General features: G+C 43.1%; 1 protein-coding gene across 1 annotated transcript; it reads right to left on the bottom strand.

The window, feature by feature from the left end:
• Nucleotides 1-2,753: 2,753 nt before the first annotated feature.
• On the bottom strand, nucleotides 2,754-18,694 carry htr1d (5-hydroxytryptamine (serotonin) receptor 1D, G protein-coupled). The gene is made up of 2 exons (XM_086127436.1): nucleotides 18,404-18,694; nucleotides 2,754-6,028 (listed from the first exon to the last, which is right to left on the bottom strand). The coding sequence occupies exon 2, from the start codon at nucleotides 5,505-5,507 to the stop codon at nucleotides 4,359-4,361; it is 1,149 nt and encodes a 382-aa protein (XP_085983562.1). The 5' UTR covers nucleotides 5,508-6,028; nucleotides 18,404-18,694; the 3' UTR covers nucleotides 2,754-4,358.
• Between the last annotated feature and the right edge of the window lie 1,929 nt (nucleotides 18,695-20,623).

Raw genomic sequence — 20,623 nt, 5'->3', positions numbered from 1 at the left:
TGGTTTGGAGGCGGAGGGAAGAATATCAGATCGCGTACACGCTTGTTAATCACAGTGTAAGCCTGCTCCGCACAGCCATTCATTTCCCTTGGGATCACTTGCATAATTTAGGTTCTCCTTTACAAATGACAACAACAACAACAACAACAAAAAACATTGTTTAAATGTATATATGTACTTTTTGTGACATTTCTTTGGTGGTGTTCCTTGAGATTTTTCAAATTTAAGATATGGCTCAGTAAAGAAAGGGAAACAGTGGCCTCAACATCACTATTTCCTTTCCCCAGGTATGATGTGGATATTCATTCGAATTATCACTGACTTAGGCGACGTTTGTTTGCATTAAAGACTCCCAGCGGGATACATCATTTGGACCATCTTAAATTGTCTTGCCGGGTCAATTAGCTTTTTATTTGTCCAACGCTGTTTAATGGTACCTCGCTTTATACTGTACATTACAAGGCCGTAACGTGACCTCTCACATCTGGGATAACATATGCAAAGTTATTTAGGAAGCAGATGCTGTGGAGGTTGCCAATCATTAGCCTCCATTACAGTTGATGATTTATTTATACGTGTAGGGGCTGCCGAAGAGGGTAATGCGAATTAATTGCGTGCACGAAAGCTTTTTTTGCTCCCTTGCTCCCCCTACATTTGAAGTGTCAAACAAAAAATCTGCGGTACAACATCACACTGAATGCTGGGCAAAATTACAAAATGAAAAAGAAGTGCAACATAAATATATTAAGTGATTATATTCAGTGAAATTCTGCAAGTCACAATTTTAGTGGGGGATTTTTTTGGTGGGGGGGGGGGGTGGTCAGCTATTCACAGAATAACTCACCTATTTGTTGTTCCCTGCACATTTTTGTAAGGCCCCAAGATGCCCCAAGATGCAAGTAGTCGACCGAATTGGCGTCAAGGAAGCATGTTGAAGTCACAATTTGTGCGATCTATCAACGATGTCATTGTGGATATTAATGACTACATTAAATGTTGATTACAATTTACAATTCATGTCTATATAATTAAAGACTTATTTTACTGTATTTTGTTACGTTTGAATAAAATAGATCCGATTTACGTACAGCCAAAGTTGCACAACCACCACGTTCAACTGTAAACCGGACCTTAGTGATGAATGAATGATAAGCAACCATACTGTGTTGAAAAATGTATTATAATAAACATATCATGAAATAATGATGTTATTGCTTTTGATCTTTTTTTTTGTGCGCAGCAGCATTTGTACAAACACTTTATACAACTGTGAACAGCAGTACTTGCCATCTTTGTTCCCGCCAACCCAGCAGGCGGTGTCCTGGCTGGTCCAATTATTATTTTTGACCACTAAAGTCACTGATTACGGGTTTCCGCGACAAAAAAAAAAAAAAAAGTGTAATTCTTCCAATACAAGGTTGTGTGCCAGCAACAGTAGTTAGAGGTCAAATGATAACTTATTGTTGCTTCAAGCCCAGACATAATCATGACGTACGCACCCACTAAACACAACAAAGACAAATGTGAATGGGAGACTGTCGTTGATATGAATAATACATTGGCGGTCCTTTGCAGGCCATTAGAGACTCAAGTGCCTGAGAAAAGACTAAAGCGGCATTGAGAAGAAATGATAGCAAGGAGGGGCTATCGGGTCACAAGGTCTTATTGCTTCAAAGTTGTTTTATCATGTGCGAGCTGTCGAAAAACCCGAAAATAGTGGCTCCTGGCCTCACAAGTTTTTTTGTCGTTTGAACTCACACTAATTGGGGTCACGTGCTGAGTAAAAGGGATGGCTTGAGGGTCCGTGCTGTCATAAAATCCACACATGACTGCCATTTTGTCTGAAATGTTTTGATTCTTCTCGCCATGGATCTTCTTGTTTCGCCGCCACCCCAGCCCTAAACACACACACACACACACACGCACACACAAATATGAAATATGGTTTATCTCCCCAATTATAGACTGCAGGTGGCTTTGACCATCTCCAGCTGAGCACAGCTTCTCTTCATCTCTGACATACACTGAAGCAACGGCCTGAAATGTATGCAACCTTTATGTGTTGCTGTTGTTGATTAACATACCTTGACATTGAATGCATAAAAAGTTCACGCGGGTCACTTGCTCTAAAAAGGATAACTCTGCAACATTTCTTTTTTTTATATGTTTCATGGAAGCCTCAAATTTATCCCACAATCACACCTCAGGCCAATTAAGATTGCTCAAGTAACTCACTGTGCATGTTTTTGGAATCCGGGAGGAAACCGGAGTACCCGGAGAAAACACACGCAGGCACAGGGAAAACATGCAAACTCCACACAGGAAGGCCGGTGCCAGAATCGAACCCTGCACCTCTGCATTGTGAGGCGGACAGGTTAACCAGTCTTCCATCGCGCCGTACACATTCTTAAATGTAGTGCAGAATGCTCTTCATATTCCCATATGTAATTGAATTATTTTGTCCATCACCAGCAGTCTGCTAAAGTGCTCTGGATGTTGGGTATGACTTTTATTTTTTTTAAGGTATTCTTGCCTTTTAGTCCAGTAATGCATTTTATCATTTTATTGAGTAATGCCTTTTCCCCTTTCAGTTGGCGTAAAAACAAGGCGAGCCTGCGCTGAAACAAATGTCAAACACTCCACAGCGCTCCTTGCGCTGACAGCGCATACATTTCAATCAAGCCGCCACCTCTTCTACACTCAGACACACGCAAATACTTTCAAGTGCACACAAGAGCATACATGGAGAGCAATTTACTGAACCTTTTAGGGTAAGTACTTTACTGTACCACAGAAAACATACAGGAGCAGCAGCATACAGTACAACACGGAGACAGACACATTTGATGGCTTTCGGGGCTTCCGAAAGCTGGATTGCGTTCAGTCTCTCTGCTCACTGGCCACTTCATTGGGTACACTTAATTGTGAGGTCATATTTCTGCAAGAGCTGCATCGATAAAAAAGTTTACATTGCTATTGGAATAAAATAATCGAAATATGCCTGATAGATGCCAGTTAGTCTCTGCGGTTTAGTAATTAATCAACCACTACATTTGAAAATATGGTGGAAAAAAAACTAAAATAAATTTTAGATTTTTATATAAAACAGATTTTTTTTTTCCTGACAGTGTCAATCACAACGAATTTGCGGGATAAAATATCCATATCACGAGGTACATTACTGAAGCAACACACCAAACACATTTTATTATTGTTACAATAAATGCTTCCAAAACACCTGACTGAATTTCAAATGTCTGTTATTAGCTTTTTTTTCTTTGATTATTACACAACCGTTGAATCACGATATGACCAAAATGGTTAAATGGTTGGCAAAATATCACTCAAATTTTGGATCATACTGGACTGTGATACAGCTCTTGTCGTGGATTCCAAGAAATCATTCTTATCATTTTTTTGAATGAAGCAGCACGGTAACCTAGTGAGTCTAGCACATCATGGTGGTCACACCAAGTCCCTGTAAAGTGCAAATCCATCATTTAACACACAGAAGACAGTAAAGACCTGAAATTGAATGATAAAAAAAAAGGGGGGGGTTCAAAATAAAAGAAAAAAAAAACATTTTTTCCTCACTCCCAAAACTTTTGATGCACTACCTGAGCCTATAGTTAGAAGTGGTTGCAGTAGGCTTAAAGTTTAGTTGTCTTTCAGGACCCAAAACATCAGGTCCGTCAGACGAATTTCAAAGGAAATGCCATTGGTACGCCCAGCACGGCGCAGCAGGCGCTGCTAAATTGCCAAACAGTCAAAAAGAAAATCACGATAAGCCAATTTGTACTCTCAAACATAGCCGCACCATCTACAAATATAAAGCCCTAAATGTCCTTGATTCAGTACTACATAGTTCTCAGTTTTGCACAGGTCTTCAGCAATTATCCTCATGTACAAGGTATTAGGTAACAAATATCATTAGATTCACTTTACAGGGTCTTCAACTGGAAATTTGATCAAGATGTTGAAAGATTTTAAGTCAGGGTTTTAATTACAGTAACAGTAATTCCTTTGTGGAATCGTTTCTGTATTTATTATTTTTTTTCAAGCTGCTCCACAGCACACTTGTGCTGCATTAGCTCAGGTGTGCCTAATGTTGTGGCCAGTGAGTGCACATCCCTGCTGAATGAATCATCCATTGTTCTTCCTCCCGTTTCCGAGATGAAGGCTATTGTTCTGACTTTTCCGCATGCAAGTCTTTTTGTCAGGCAGGCATGGTATGGCACTGAGCAATTGGGTGTAAAAAATAAAAACATCGACCATATGTTCATATGTTCACAAGATGGACAATTTACATTGGACTCATTCTATTTGATTCGACGATTTTCCGTGAGCTTGTTTGGTCTTCAGGAGAAGCGTCTGAACTTGATGAGTTTCTGGAAGGCCTGCTTGAACTCGTCATTGAACATGGTGTAGATCACCGGGTTGATGAGCGAGTTGAGGTATCCCAACCAGGTGAAGACGTCAACGAGCACCGGGTGAAACCAACACTCTTTGCAAATGGCCGTAACCAAGGTGCCCACGAAGAACGGAAGCCAGCACACGATGAAAGCGCCCAGGATGATGCCCAGCGTCTTGGTGGCTTTCCTCTCGCGAGCCGCGCACAGTCGCTTCCTTTCCAGCACGCTGTCGGCCAGTTTCACCTTCACGCTGTTCACAAAGAGAGGTGAGCTTCCCGTCCCCGAGTGGACGTGCCCTTCTTGGTTGGACGAGGAATTGAGAGAACACAGGGACGAGCCCGCCGAGGTCTGGATGAGCTGCGCCGTGGTGAAGCGCTTCCCGGACGACGTGGGCATTTTAAAGATGCGGGAGCGCGCCGCCACGTAAATCCGTCCGTAGAGGATGACGAGAAGCACCGTGGGAACGTAGAAGGCCCCGAAAGTGGAGTAGAGCGTGTACGAGATCTGATCTGTATTCACCAAGCACTCCGTCAGCTCCTCGTGGGCTTTGGCTTGCCGCCAGAAGAGCGGAGGCATGGAAATCGATATGGAGATGACCCACACCACTCCGACCATGATCCCGGCTCGGCGCATGGTGCGGCGTTTGGAGTATTCCAGCGCATCCGTGATCGCCCAGTAGCGATCCAGGGCGATGACACACAAGTGGAGGATGGACGCCGTGCAGAAGGTGATGTCGGACGACAGCCAGATGTCGCACACGATCTGCCCCAGCGACCAGGTCTTGCTCACCGTGTACACGATGCTGATGGGCATCACCAGGATGGACACCAGGAGGTCGGTGACGGCCAGCGAGCCGATCAGGAAGTTGGCGGGCGTGTGCAGCTTCCTGGTCAGGAAGATGGTGGCGATGACGAAGGCGTTGGACAGCACCGTGGCGAAGGTCACCGCGCCCAGGAGCGTGGACAGGGAGATCTGGAAGCCCAAAACGGAGGCGTCACTCCAGTAGGGAGACGCGGTGGTTGGGTCGGGAATCTCCGAGACGTTGCTGGTGAAGTAGTCCAGGGAGCTGTTGTACACCTCCATCTTGCTCGCCATTCTCGACAGCTTTACAAGAGCCTCATTGCACACGCGCCCAAGAGCGCAGGGTTGAATCCCCCCATGCCTTGTTTTTCATATCAACCCGAAGCTAACGTCTAATTCCATCATTTCGTGTTCCGAGCTAATGTTCCTGTAACTGAAGCCGACTTATTTGTCCATTTCAATTTTATATTATCGATTCAGGCCTGCTTACATTGCAGTCGGAGTGATGGATACTCATTTGTATTCAGCTGCTGTCAGATGGCCACTTTTGTTCCTCTGCTTTCCACTCCTCTTATCTCATCTCCAAGCTGCAGCCATCCGGCAACAGCACCTCAACGCCGAACCTTCGTATCTATCAACCACTTTAATGGGCTCCTCCGTTTCAATAAGGCGAGGCGCCGCGCTGCGTGCGGTAAGATGATGACGACAGATACACGGCTCGGCTTGTTGTCAGCCAGCGATCTCTGGTGGAGTCCACGTGAAGCCGATCGACGGTGATCCAGTCAAGGCTTGCGCCGTACTTCCTTGGTCTTCCTCTGCATGTGAGACAAAAGAGAGGAACTTAGTTTTCATTAAATGGCTTCTCGTTATTGCCCCTTCCTGTATTCATATACAAACAAACAAAACCACCCACATGAATCATGACCAAACTCAACCTGTAAATGGATCGTTGGGACCCCCCGCCCCACCCCCGTGCGCACACACACACACAAACACCACACACACACACACACACAGCCCGCTTCATTTATTTACTCTCATCGCGAGCCTGATGGCTAGATTTCCGCGCAAGGTTAATGTATGTTCAATTCAGCTCAGACAGTTTTAGTCTAAATGGAATGAATCACAACACGATGAAGCACAAACACAAAACCTCCCATTTTATGACTCGACTGGCTTTTTAACCCATGAGCTCAAGCATTCAGTAGCGCACATTAAGAAAGCACCATAGGCATCATAAATTAACAGTAAATGGAAAATGCCGTGAATATTTAATGTTATTTTCTGCATTATGAAATAGTTGGAGCAGCCCGGTGATTCAGTGGTTAGCGCGCCGACCTCACAGTGCAGAGGTGCAGGCTTCGATTTTGGCTCCGACCTCCCTGTGTGGAGTTTGCATGTTCTCCCTGTGCCTGCGTGGGTTTTCCCCGGGTACTCCGGTTTCCTCCCACATTCCAAAAACATGCATGGCGGGCCGATTGAACACTCTAAATTGTCCCTAGGTGTGAGTGTGAGTGCAGGTTGTTCGTCTCTGTGTGCCCTGCGGTTGGCTGGCAACCGGTTCAGGGTGTCCCCCGCCTACTGCCCAAAGACAGCTGGGATAGGCTTCAGCACCCACCGCGACCCTTGTGAAGATAAAGCGATTCAGAAAATGGATGCATGGATGGATGAATGGAATTGTTGGCATCCATAATCAAAGGTGATGGGGAAATTCGTCCGTTTTTGGAGCCTAACACGATACTGTACGGCAGAGGTGTCAAACCTATTTTCGTCGCGGGCCACATTTTAGTCACCATTTCCTTTGGAGGGCCATTATGACTGAAACCAGTCATAATTAAAAAGCTATTGTTTAAGTCACTGTCGTGGGGGGTTTGGCACCAAAAAAAAATGCTGACACTATCTCGCTTATTTATTACATATGAGAATTTGAAAATTTGGTCCATATTTTGGCAAGCATCATGGAAGTTGACATCTATGATTTGCTTTCGCGGGCCACATAAAATGATGTGGCGGGCCAGATCTGGCCCCCGGGCCTTGACTTTGACACCTATGCTGTACAGTTATGGGAAAAAAATGTTTTTAGGATTTAGCCTATGTTTTACCAATATGTTCAAACAAAAATAAATAGGTTCGAACGACATAGCTCAGTCAAAAAGATTTACTCCACACTGGGTGTTCCACACTTCCATACTAAACAACCAATCAAAACAAATTGACACATTTACCGGCAGAACCGTGCTCCAAAATGAGCATTTTTCTCTCGAGGCCGCTCCTTCCCCATTCACTTGGTACAAAAGATGCACAAGGAATTTACAACAAGAGCCGTGCAATCGCCCTGACTTCGGTTTAATTAAACAAGTCATGAACATGCATCACGGCGCAATTGTGGTTAGCACATCTGCCTCACAGTGAGGTTCTGGGTTTGAATCTCAGCCCAGTGTCATGCATGTTAGAATCACCGGGGGCTCTCTGTGATCCATAGGTGTCAATAAGTGTGTGACTGGTTGTTTACGTGTGCCTCACCCACTATCCTTAAAAAGAGAAGTGCAATAGAAAATTGGTGAATTTACTACAATGCAAAACTTTAGAGTGCATGCTTGTCACTGCACAGTGGCAGAATTACAATACATTGAAATACAAAGTCGTCGTTACTATGGTACTTTTGCATGTGTGACAAGCAAAAGCAATAATATGTGCTCATGTCATTTAAGGAATGTCGGAATTACAATTAGATTGTTCCGCCCTACAATAATGTCATGCTATGATGCATTGTTTAACGCAGTAGACTATAACAGGATCAGGATTCAAAAACCTGACCCTCTGGTGGTAGGTCCATATGGATTGGGCCTCGACACCCCCCCGCCTCCCCCCCATTTAATTATTAACCTGCGCTATTATCGCCCAGTGATTCCTTTCTGTGGCATTTCATCTTGACGACAGCATCTAGTAGTCACTCTTCATTCCCGAGGGAATGCGATTGCGTGCATTTCTTGTCCGACTCTAGTGGCACCAGTTTCAAGCACCCTGGATCCCCCCAATTAGGATGACAGGCGGCAAAACGTAGGATGGAGGATTGTGCTCTTACTCTCTCCATTTGATGTGTGTGCTGTGGGGGGGAAGCAGTGTCAGAAGACGGCTTTAATATGTTATTGGATTGGAATTATTTAGTATTGACTTTCACACATAATAGTCAATAGCGTTGTTTTTTTTTGATGACAGGCATCTTTTTTTTTTTTTTTTTCCTGAGCAACTCTAATTTCGTTTCAAGTCATGTTACTTTCGTGATGTGTGCTTGCTTTGATTCTGCTTTGGTGGATGCATTTGTTGACACGAGGGATGGGCATCAGAAGCAATTCATGTGTTGTATGGAGCAGATTGTTGATCGAGGCCACGACACCATTGCCCAACGTTAGCTGCGATCGACTCTAGCTCACCCGCAACCCTAATGAGAATAAAGACATAAAATAAAATGGATGGATAGATGATGACTGTCGATTAAGTGTGTGGAAACTCTTGAGGCAAAGTTATACTGCACTGGCTGGAGAGAGAAATCCGCCCATCTCATCCATCCATCGGTTTTCTTGAGTGCTTGTCCTCATTAGGGTCATGGAAAGCTGCAGCTTATCCGAGCTGACTCTGGGTTTGAGTTGACAGACTGCAGCAGACCCTCTTGAGGTTGAGCAGATCAGATAATGGACGGATGGATCTTTTTTTTTCGTGTCTTTGCATATCTGGAAAAGCTCTTTAGAAAACCAATTCATTTTACCGGCATCAGTCGTTTTCCGCCATAGAGGAAAAAAATGATCGCCAAAAAGGGAACAAATGGGAGATCGACCTGCTTCCAGAAACAAATCCTGTTGGACCTCAGAGCTTCCATTGTATTCCAGTCTCACCTTCATCCCATGTGATAGATGACTGAATGGCCTATCTGTTTACATATCAGTCAAGTCAAACACGAGGCTTATCTCCCCGTGCTCTGGTTTACGAGACAATGAGATAATGAGGCTGGTAATGGATGGATGAGAGGAAAAGATTTCCAATCAAGAACAGGCCCTGTCGAAATTGGGGTGGATACTGCTTGCGTGAAAAGACATTAGTTCCTCCATCTGGCTTTTAAATTAAATGACACGAGGGCAGGGCGCAAACCAGGAAGCTCCTCCAAATTCTAAACGGAATGTATCCGCCGTACAATTCAGTACACCACAGCTCCATTCATGAGAAATCCAATTCAGTTCTCCTGTCAGACTTGGCCCGAGTCCCACCAGATGCTGTACAGTAATGTCTTCGCGGTACAAAATGAACCAGCGACTCACCCCATGAACCAGGCGGACTGACGAACGCTGCAAGGCCCCGGCTCGAGGGGGGGGGGGGGGGATAATTGATTTAACTCAGCAGAGGTAGAGCCATCGCCGCTCGTGTGTCAGCGCCTGTCTGCTGTTGACTGGAGCGTGCACTAAACGGCAGCGGGCCGCAACTCTAATGAGTGTGTGTTCTGTGCGTACGTGTGTGCTTGTGTAGAGAAGAATACGTCAAAAGAGAAATACAGTTGATGATAGGTAATACGGATGAGAATTTAATGGGAGTCAGGAGACTAACTATGGAGCAATATTGGGCCACTACATTAGGGATGTGACCAAAGCCAGAAAACAGATGAGCCGTGACATTTGAAATGCGAGCTCGAGGGAACTTTGCGATGTCACAACATTTTGAACATGTGAAACCTGGGCCTGTTTAGTTGATCATGAAGCTGTTATTTTTCTGTTGAATGAATGGCAACAGGTTGATTATACTTAGGGGATGCTAGACAGTGGTACCTCTACTTACGAACGTCTCTTCATACGAAATTTTGAAGTTACGAAACACCTCAACAGGAAAATATTGCTTCTTGTTACGATGGAAATTTCAAGATACGAAAGGTAAAAATACAGTATGGGCTGCTACTCGCAGCTCCGAGTTTCCTGAACGCAACATACTTCTATCTGCACTGCCATTGGCTATTACCAAGCATATCCTGGCCTCCCATTGGCTAAGAGGGACCTCTACCGTATGTCTCGATGTAGCGTCCTCGTCATTCGGCCTTCGGCCTATGAGGTGATTCGATAGTCTTAGGTAAATGTAAATAACCCAGAAAAAGTGTTCACCAGTCGGGCGATCGCTCACTTTGCTAAAGTCCTCGGATCAGTTCAGGCAAAAACCACTTCTGAGAGAGAACATGAACTAAAAAACTTTACATTTTGCACAACTCTCATTATTTGTGCAATAATCTAATTGTAACATGTATTTATTAAATATTTTGATGATTTTTCTATGCTTTAGAAAATAATGTCTGAATTTTGGCGGGGTTTGGAACGGATTAGGGCATTTACATGGAAAACGTGTCTCTACTTAAAAAAGTTTCTCGTTAAGAAATAGTAGGGGTACCACTGTATGTTGTAGGCATAGATAGATGAAGAAAGATACATTATTTGGATTTTTTTTTTCTCTAAACCTAGACGGGGGGGAAAAAAATCCTTTGGACCTGTATGCTCTTGAAACTTGAGGCTACTCTATACCAATAGTCTGGAAGGCTCCAACACTTGTACTAATCTATATTTTATATGTCCATTCTTCTACACAAGGCATCTATTATTCATCTTTTGAATGGTCGCTGGAAAAACAAACCACTGCAACTAATTTATATTGTGGCGTCAAGCATCACGGGAGTGGAAAGTAAGCATGTTCGCTAACGGGACACTTGGTACAAATGAAATGTTAAATAAAAGTGGACATCTGGCTCATAAAGAGGCGCGCCAATGCTCAGCGAGCATCTAAAAGCGCGACTGTGTCCAACCTTTGTTCCGGCAGCGACGTGACTGTGTTTCACCTAAATGCATTTCCGATGCTGAACGGAGCTTGATCGCAGTTCCTAATGACTTTGCTGTCTGTGATTGTCATATTAAATATGCGATCGTAGTTTTCAAGGTTGTTGTTAAAATTGCCTTGTCGTGGATACACTGAAACCTTGATGTCATGTTCTGTCTGTTTTGATTGTGTTTCAGTTTCAGCTGGAGTGAAGGGGCGTTTCCCTCCAGCAGGCGCACCTGTTCCGCGTTCCCCATCGAGCCTTGCCATGTATTGAAGGACCGCCAAGCTGCCTCGTCCATTGTCGGATTTCAGTTTGTAATTTGTCAGTGTGCTTTTCTGTAATGTTTTTCTTGTCACACTTTGTCTGAGCCTGCATTTCTGGAATCCAAAACATTATTCGATTCGGTTGAGAACCTGACACTTGAACAAAATCCATAATTGGTGACTTTAAAACAAATATTGTCAGAGGAAATAATTTTACTTAGATTAATTTGACGCTGAGTCAAACTGTCGCCGACATAACATTTTTATGCCCGCTACAGTCGACTGTTTCAAGTATCACACAAGTGGAAAAATGATCAAGTCAGACCACAAGTCAGAATTTAACGCAACTCTAATTATCACCACATAATGTAAGATCATTTTTACTCTTAATGTTTCACGCACAGAAAAAGATCCAGAAACAGTCAGCTTCAAAAAATAATCGTTCAGTTGTATTATTTGTATTCCAGTGCTTAAAGGCTATCCAAACCTTTTAGGAGTGAGATGAAAAATCATGTATTATGTTTTTTTTGACGGGCCATGTTTGTTTTTTTTTGTTTTTTTTGGTACATCCGTGTTTGCAGGTGCCCCGGAGCATGGAGAGTAGGTGTTCTTCTCGAGCTGCGTAGGCATACGCGCACATGCACCATCTGCACCACCCCCCAACCATCCGCCTACGTACGCATGCAAATGCAAGTTGAAGAAAAAATATATATTTTTTTTACATTGTTATGGAAATGCAAATTGAGGCCTTTGAGGTAAAAGTCAAAGTGTGCCCGCGGTGTAGGGCACAGGTGGACAAAACGCACCTGGCGAGCCACATGCGGTTCTTTGGCTGTTCCAGACTTCACCGTCACATTTTATAGCTTCCAATCTGGCCCATCATTCCAGCACATAAAGGCGACCCAACATTTTACAATTACAATAGAACACAAAAACCAATCAGGCATACCTCCCTCCATTGTCTGTCCCGCTTCTCCCCTCCAGGGTTGCGGGGGAGCGGAAGCCTATCTCGGCTGACTTTACCCAAGAGGTAAGCGCACAACGTGGACTGGTCGCCAGCCAATTGTAGGGCACCTCTAGACAAGCAGCCATTCACACTCACGGTCACACCTAAGCGCAGCTCGGAGTCTTCAATGAACCTTCTTTCTGAATGTGGGAGGACGCTGGAGTCTCTGGAGAAAACCCACGCAAGTTCAAGGAGAACATGGAAACCTTTATACAGGAAAGCCGAATACCGTATCCGAACCTCCAACCTCAGAACCGTCAGGCAGATGTGCTTTTCGCTTCATGTATGTGCTGTCCCAAAAAATAATCAATCGATTCAAGTTAAAATACAAATCAAATTAAAAAAAAAAATCTGGTCTGACTGGAATTCCTGTTGCATAGATCTGAGTGATTGTGTGGGCTGTTTTTTCTTTAGCCAACGCTCATCGACTTGGCTAAAGTAACAATTTCTTCTGACCTATTAAGGATGGCATGTATCTTCGTCAAACTCGGTCTCAACAACTTTTACTGACGCTTATTTGCATAGGGTGAATTAAAAAGCAGTGACCTGACACTGGAGCAAGCCCCTCAATCGATTTTGACTGATCTTGCAAGGCCCACAGAATTTGGTTCTAATGCTATATAAACATTTTTTTCTTGATTCAAATAGCAGACGTCAATATTATTTTGACAGAGGGAGATTTTTTTTTTCTCCGCGACGCTGTGTATGACGGATATGATCCTGACTGTAACTACTGGGATCACGTCACGTTGAAAAGGGGGGAAACTCCGAGAGGATCAGAAGACTGCATTGAAGCATCAAATCAAACGGATGACTCATCGCACCGGGTGTTTCTCATTATGGGAACACAGGAGAGAAATGTTGAGGGAGGTTTGAGAAGTTTCGCGGTTTTCCATTTGAAAGCGACTGAGTAGCTCTGTCAAACACAACGCTGCGATTTAATCCCATTTCATCCAATTTCATTTCATGGCTGACTTGAATTGTTTTGTCAATGAATAAACCAAAGATTAAGCTACTCGTGAGCACCCGACCGCTCCCAAATTGTTACTTTCTATTAAAGCCCCTGATTTTTGTGTGCTCCTTGCATAACAAAGTTAAAAACACACTAAAAGGCCCATTGGATTATGAGGCGCACCTTCAATGAATGGCCTACTTTGTAATTTTTTTCATATATTGGACGCACCGCGTTATAAGACACAATCTACAATGCATCCACTAGATGGAGCTACGCTCAAGGAAATGCCGACAGAACGCGACACGACACTACACCCGGATTTCTATAGCGATGATCAGATGTCGGTAAAACTTATTTAATAAAGCAGCGACACAGTTCACTTAACCAACAGCAAGTTATAACATTAACTCGTTAACGTTGAACTCTCTTGCCGCTGCTCTATGTCCGTGTTCAATTGCGAAACTGATTGCCTTAAATTTGAACTCTGCGTTGTAAGCATGTCTCTCGCAAGGAGCCATTTTGGGGTTGACATATTACCATAATGACCATACACAAGGCACATCGGATTTTAAGGCGCGCTGTGCGCTTTAAAGAAAATGGAAGGCTTTTAGGTGTGCCTTTTAGTGTGGAAAATACGGTACTTCTTCAAAAGTTGCGTCAGTGGAAGATTCAGACGAATTTGTGAGCTTACTCTTGATTTTGAACGGATATGTAAATATGGACTGTAACTCAGACAAGTTTCACGCAACAAAACTTCACCTTTCCAGCCAAGCAAAGCATCGTTTTTGGAAATCATTACAGTTCAGTGGGCAGTGTGTGCAATCGATAATATTTCACTCCATAGTAGAGTGGAACGTTTTCCCATTCAACCAGGGTTTTTGAAACTATTCTTCCAATAGGAAATAATGGAAACAGGAATCATCTCTGTCAGGTTCAAACATTCCAAAACCTTTTTTTAACTCTCCAGGCAACGTTTTCAGGAACATCCATTGTTTCACCGACTCGCCCCCTGGTGTTATGATTACTGCGGTGACATATGACAACAGCTTGCTTTCACTAGCACAGCACTGACAACAGTCCATTGTATGGCTACAAACAACTTTGGCTTATCAATGGCTATCTTCATCTGCATGATTGATCACATGGCCACATCTTCACCACATCTCATCGATGCTCCACCAGGGTGGGTTTCATAGCCCGAAGGCAGATTTATAATTTTTTTTTTTTTTGCAGCGCCATCTGCTCCATCAACTCATGTGCAGACAACTGTAAAGACTTAGGAAGGCCTTCGGGGCCAGTGATGCGACGCCGGCACAGTTGAAAGGCACCTCAAAGCATTTCGGTGTGTTTGTAGTGATGTTTTGCTGCTTTTGAGGCACGTTCAAGACACAAAGTGACGCTAAAATTATCTCACATTTGCTTCATCGCCATCCTGCGCCTGTCAGACCTCAAGTAAACAACATTAAAAATGGAAAGAAAAAAAAAACAGTGAGGGACGATGTGCCCCCCCCAAGTGTGTTGATAACGATGCCAAGAAGCATAAAATGTCATTCTTCCTTAGTTACAGTTGCTATGAATATGTAGCGCGGAAATGTTTGGAGTGATATTAGCATTTAAATTGCTATTTTGGAAACGGTGGAGGTCAGTGATGGTTTTAAGCACACTCTCTCTGGATTGTTTATCACATTTCTGTGACAGGCTTTTGTCAAAGTAGCCAAAGGATGAAAAATTATACAACAAAGCCCAACGTTTTACTCCTGGACTGCACTCTGAAGCCACAACTAGGGTTTCGCCACACAACAGAATTTTGAGAGTTTGGGATTTTTCATTATTGTTAGTATTTATTTCATGGTGACTTTTATTTTATTTTTTAATTCAACTAGTTTTAATTAATTTTTAGAGCCATTTTTCCCCTCGAAAATGCTTTCTTTTATTAGATTTTTTGGTTTAAGCATTAGATTTTTTTTAAAATTAATTTTAATATGTGGAGTGTTTGTCAAGTGTCAGATAATTTAAAATAAAGCTCACAAAATTAAAAAGAGTTACTACAAAAAAAACTACAAAAACGGTTTTACCTTATGTATGGATGGACAGCAACACCAAAGTAAATACATTTGAAATGAACGAAACCGAAAGCTCATGTATCATATTAAATGGCAACGATGAAAACAAGAACTTTTTTTTTCTTAGAATTATTGTTCGTTTTATTAACTTAAGATGTACTTTCAGTTTGCATTTCTTTTACCCTTTCATGCATCCTGTAACCTGATAACATGATAAGATGTCCACTGTCGTGGCCACTGTCCCTGAGAGGGTTAAAAGGATTGTGATTTTATTTCCTTATTGAAAATGCTTTCTCAATTTTAGTTCATACGTTTTTAGGAAGGTTATTACAGTTACCAGAAAGGTAGCGACCCAATATTTGACACTTGAGAGAATGCTGGGAAGTAAATTTGTGAGAAGACAACATAATAATTTTTTTCAATATATTTACATAGTTTCATATTTATCTAATAATTACACACCATTTTTCTTTTGTTGGAGAGGGCAGTCCTCATCGCGTACAATTAGAGTGCTGGGTCAATAGGCAATATAGATTTCATTACCATGACAACGACAGGCAGAACCCGGGGTCGTTCCCCCTAATCTAAAAACACAAGCCCGCATACACGCATGAGGGAACGCCATGACTGAAAACTACATGATTCCTATTCCAGTGTATTACCATTGTCAACAATTTCTGTATCGACGGTAATAAAATAGCGGCGACGAACGATGACAGAGTGACGGACTGACGACATCGGACTGGGTCAGCTTGAACTAATGATGGACTGATGATGACGAACAGGTGGCCTGACCTCTGGGGAATAACAAATGACGGACCGGCATAATTTACTGACAGCTCTGTTAATTGCGCAGCAGTAACGAAATGTGACTTGTTCAATCAGATGTAGTCAGATTACTCCACTGAGAAAAGTAGTGTGTTAGATTAGCCTGCTTTCTAGTACTGTAAGAAAAAAAGAGAACAATGCATTAATTTCTAATGCATTACCCTGCATCACTGTTCAACTACAACTTGAAGTGGGCGACGTTACATATGTGCCATGTCACGTTTTGACCACATGAAAAATGACAACAGGAAGCAGAGGGATTCATGTTTTCAAGCTGCGAATCCAGTGAGGTTGTGTCAGCTAAACAAAATATGAAGCACATTCTCTGCTGTTGACAAAGTATTATCTAGCGTCAAAAACACAACCTGCTAAGTACTGGCAAACCTGCTTGTCAATTTTAGGTTGCGAAACGTTGTCGGCATCTATTGAATGCAATTAATAAAATAACCTGTAATCTGACTTTGTGACTTTTAAAATGAAGTAAACAGTAACCATGTGAAGTTACTTTTAAGGATAAATGACTTTTTCCAAAGTAACTGGCAGCACTGCTCGTCATCACGTCATGATGTTCGCTCTCACGTAGATGCTGCGCACAGGTTTTGTTACCATGACGACCAGGGGCGGAGCGCACATAAATCAAGGTACCACTTTGTTCTGAAACAAGCAAGTAACGTATTTTTTAAATGAGTCCCCTTTTACACATAGTTTTGATTTGTCTTGTTTTTTTTTTCTTCCCTCCTGTTGATGTACCTCGCCAGAAGTCTTGAACGGTTTCATTTTGAAAGCTTATCGTGTCACTGATTTAATGTGATGCAGCGGAGAGTCGTTTTTCACGGCGTTTCCAGGCACCCTTGACTCTTGACAGCGATCTAAGTGATTTGCGGGCCGAGACACCACGCGACCTTGCCACCGCCAGCTAAAGTTCTATAGCATCTACTTCCCTTCTGGAGATTGAAATCTTTGGCTTTGTTTTTCCACCACCCGACATCAGCATTCATTTCCTCCACTATTAACGATTAAGCCATGATTTGTAAAATTACCGTCGCAAGCGACAAATGAGTCTCGAGAACGGCCCCTCGTTTATTCAACTATTTCCGATTCCATTTCATTTCCACGACTCTGTCGTTAACTATTCATCGGCGGTGCATGACGCGACCCGACGAGTATTTTCCAGCCGTTCTAATGGCTCTGATGCTGCCGTGTTCACATCTGAGCCACGAGCAGAGAGCAGAGCGCGTCGGCGCGGTGCACTCAGCGTACTTTTCATCATGCCGCTTCTCTTTGGTTTTTGACAAGTCACTTGCACACCGCTAAGTAACTTTAGTTCTTCAACTTTGGACTTCTGACATCACTTAAATATTCCCAATATGGGGACCGATCATCGGAAGAGGGCCAGATGACAGATGATGATGATAAGACGTCGTATAAACCAATCTGTAGAAATCCTCATCGGATGGGAGTGAACAAACTGAATCTCCAAATGCGCCCCTCACTCTTTGTGCTTATGAGCTGCTCTCGATATCCTTTCTGCATAATTGAAATGCACAGTGTAGGATGTGGGGTGAACAATTGTCTCAGTATTGATGACACAATAATGCACCCGCATCCATAACAATCAGGCAAAAGTCGATGGGGGTTTCCATCGCTTTTTTCAAAGGTCTTCTCCGGGAAAAGATGTTTCATTAGGTACACAAAGTCCATTATGCTCCAAAAGAACAAATATTTGCATTTATGGATAGGTAGAGAATAAATGAGATCATCATGTGAAGTTTCTATTTTTATAATGACTATTTTTATTGCATTCTTATTAATGGCAAACATGTATGGGTTCTTTTGAAAGTGTTGCTCAGTTTCTATACTGTGCAGCCCCGTTCATGACAATTAGGAGCACCTCAGTGCGTAATGCGGTGCACTTGCAACACCACTGCAAAAAAACAAAGATGATGCTCACTTTTCATTTCGTCTTTATGGCATTATTTACTATCAAATATTTATAGTTTCACTCATTTGAAAAGTGTCGAATAATACAGAGATCTCTATCTAACATACCTCATAAATTAAACACCACAGTAACACTTTATTAAATGCATTTTATTTATTTATTTGACTGTGCAGGTGTGCCCAATGTTTTTTTTTAAAGTTCTTTATTTATTTTGGACTGTGCTTAATGGCAACCGAAACACACAGATGTCTTCAAAGGAAGAATAAAAGGAAAACAATGAACACTCACCATGTTTTGGAGGACGAGTTTCTGCCTTCCTGGATGCTCAAGCCACCAAATCAACCAATCAGGGAATCCCCGGGAAGCGGAGGAGTCCTTTTTACGCACGCACGTCCCGAGCAAACGCACCAACGGAGCAGTCCGGTCGCCGCGCAGCCGTTTGTGTGCGTCCTGTTTGCCTTGCCATCACGCGTGCTGCTCCACATTGCAGCGCGCGGCATGGAGATTGACGTCGCGCCACGGCTCCTCGCTCCTTCATGCGTAAACCGAGCCGAAACGAGTCCCGGACAAAGTCGGCGTCTCCCGATCCCCCCCCACCCACCACGCAGAAGATGTCCTCTCCCTTCTTGGTGGAGGCAAAGTACAGGCTGGGTGGATATCAGTGTCTCATGTGATGGAGGGGGCCGTCAACTGGTTGCATTCTGTGTGTGTGTGTGTGTGTGTGTGTGTGTGTGTGTGTGTGTGTGTGTGTGTGTGTGTGTGTGTGTGTGTGTGCGTGCGTGTATTGGAATATGTGATGGTACGTGACTAAGGAATCCTGCAGGAGTCGGTAGAGAGTGAGTGAGTGAGTGAGTGAGTGAGTGAGTGAGTGAGTGAGTGAGTGAGTGAGCGAGCGAACAACAAATTAATGGCTAACTTGTTATAAAATCAGAAGTCAAGAATAAGGACTTGTTCAAACGTTGTTATGAATTGGACATGACAATTTGAAATTTTGGTTCAGACTTTAGCAAGCATCATGGAAGGTGACATGCTTGATTTGCTTTCAAGGGCCACATAAAATGATGTGGCGGGCCATATCTGGCCCCCGGGCCTTGACTTTGACACCTATGAGTTATACAGTATGTTTGATGAACTGAGCATTTCCTTTCTCCAACCTTTAGCCTCATAACTTCCCGTAGGTGAAGGTTTATCTTTGGACATCAAGTTTGTTGTAGAATTCGTTGAACTTGTCTTAATGTTTGTATGCATGACCTTCCTGCTGCCCTCTAGAGGTTTTTGCAGAAATTACCAAAAAGGTTTTGAGGCTCTTTCTTTCCGGCGCTCAAAATGTCATTAATTGCTGTTGTTTTCCTTGGGCTACTTTTCTATTACCAAATGCTTGCTTATGTTGTGGAATGGCTCTGATTCTCGCAAGCTTCACCGAAACAAATCAGAGCTGTGATGTGTGATGAGTTAACTGCATGAGGACAATTGCATTTTTTTTTCTCGCTTCGAGTTTACTTTCGGATTTTCATGTTGGTTACGCATCTCATTCTACTAGCTGAAACTGAGCGCAGACATTCGGCGCTATTTATTTGAATAATCCATGTGAGTGGTTTTCCAAATGTTCTCATACTTTTGCTTACATGACAAATGATTGGATTCAAACAAAAGTTGTATATCCAATCCGGGTGTAAATGTCCTTGAAACAAAAAACTCAAATACTGCTCTCCTGTCTCATATTTGTCCATTAATGCCCAATTCAAACCCATCCATCCATTTTCCGAGTGGCTTATCCTCAGGAGGGTTGCGGTCGTGATGGAGCTGAACCCAGCTGTCATCGGACATTAGGTGGGGTACACCATGAAGTGGTTGCCAGCCAATTGCAGCCAGTTCAAACCAAAAGCTATATTTTTAAAGTGTCACTTCGGGAAAAAAAGTAAGTTGTTTGTGCAAGGAGAGCATCTTTTAGAGAGTACATATGTGAAAGAATTCCAGCACAGTCGCGCGGAAGTGTCTTTGGTGAAATGTCGTTTCTGTTTTGACACAGTGTGTGTGTGTGGGGGGGGGGGGCGGGGGGGGGGGGGGTCCTGACATTATACCTTTTACTCGGCTTCTTTGCAGAAGTTAAGTTATGAGGCAGCAGGAAGCAAACGTGAGAAAATGTGACGGCTGATAAATTCTCACCGTGACCTGCTTTAACCACATCACACCGCTGAGAAATTTACTGTGTGTGGCCATATTGAGTAGAGGCGAAGAAAAAGTAGCTGCCAGGGCGGGGGGAAAAAAAAAAAAAACGATTGTGACCCACGGCTATGCTTAACTTTGGATGGATGGTGACAATTTGGACATAAAGAGTAGCCTGTGTGACACTCTATCAATGTGGTGGCATTAAAAAAAAAAGTATCATGTGAATTTTGTAGCTGGTCACTCTGTGTCTCCTGTACACCTTAACCTGTAAGAATCGTCACTTCTCAATAAGATTTGAACCTGTACACAAAGTAAAGCCGTTCACAAAGTAACCAATCT

This window comes from Hippocampus guttulatus, chromosome 13, assembly GCF_054856545.1.
Source record: "Hippocampus guttulatus isolate MCC_2025c chromosome 13, RoL_Hgut_1.0, whole genome shotgun sequence".
Classification (NCBI taxonomy): Eukaryota; Metazoa; Chordata; class Actinopteri; order Syngnathiformes; family Syngnathidae; genus Hippocampus; species Hippocampus guttulatus.
This window is presented reverse-complemented; position numbering and strand designations above follow the sequence as displayed.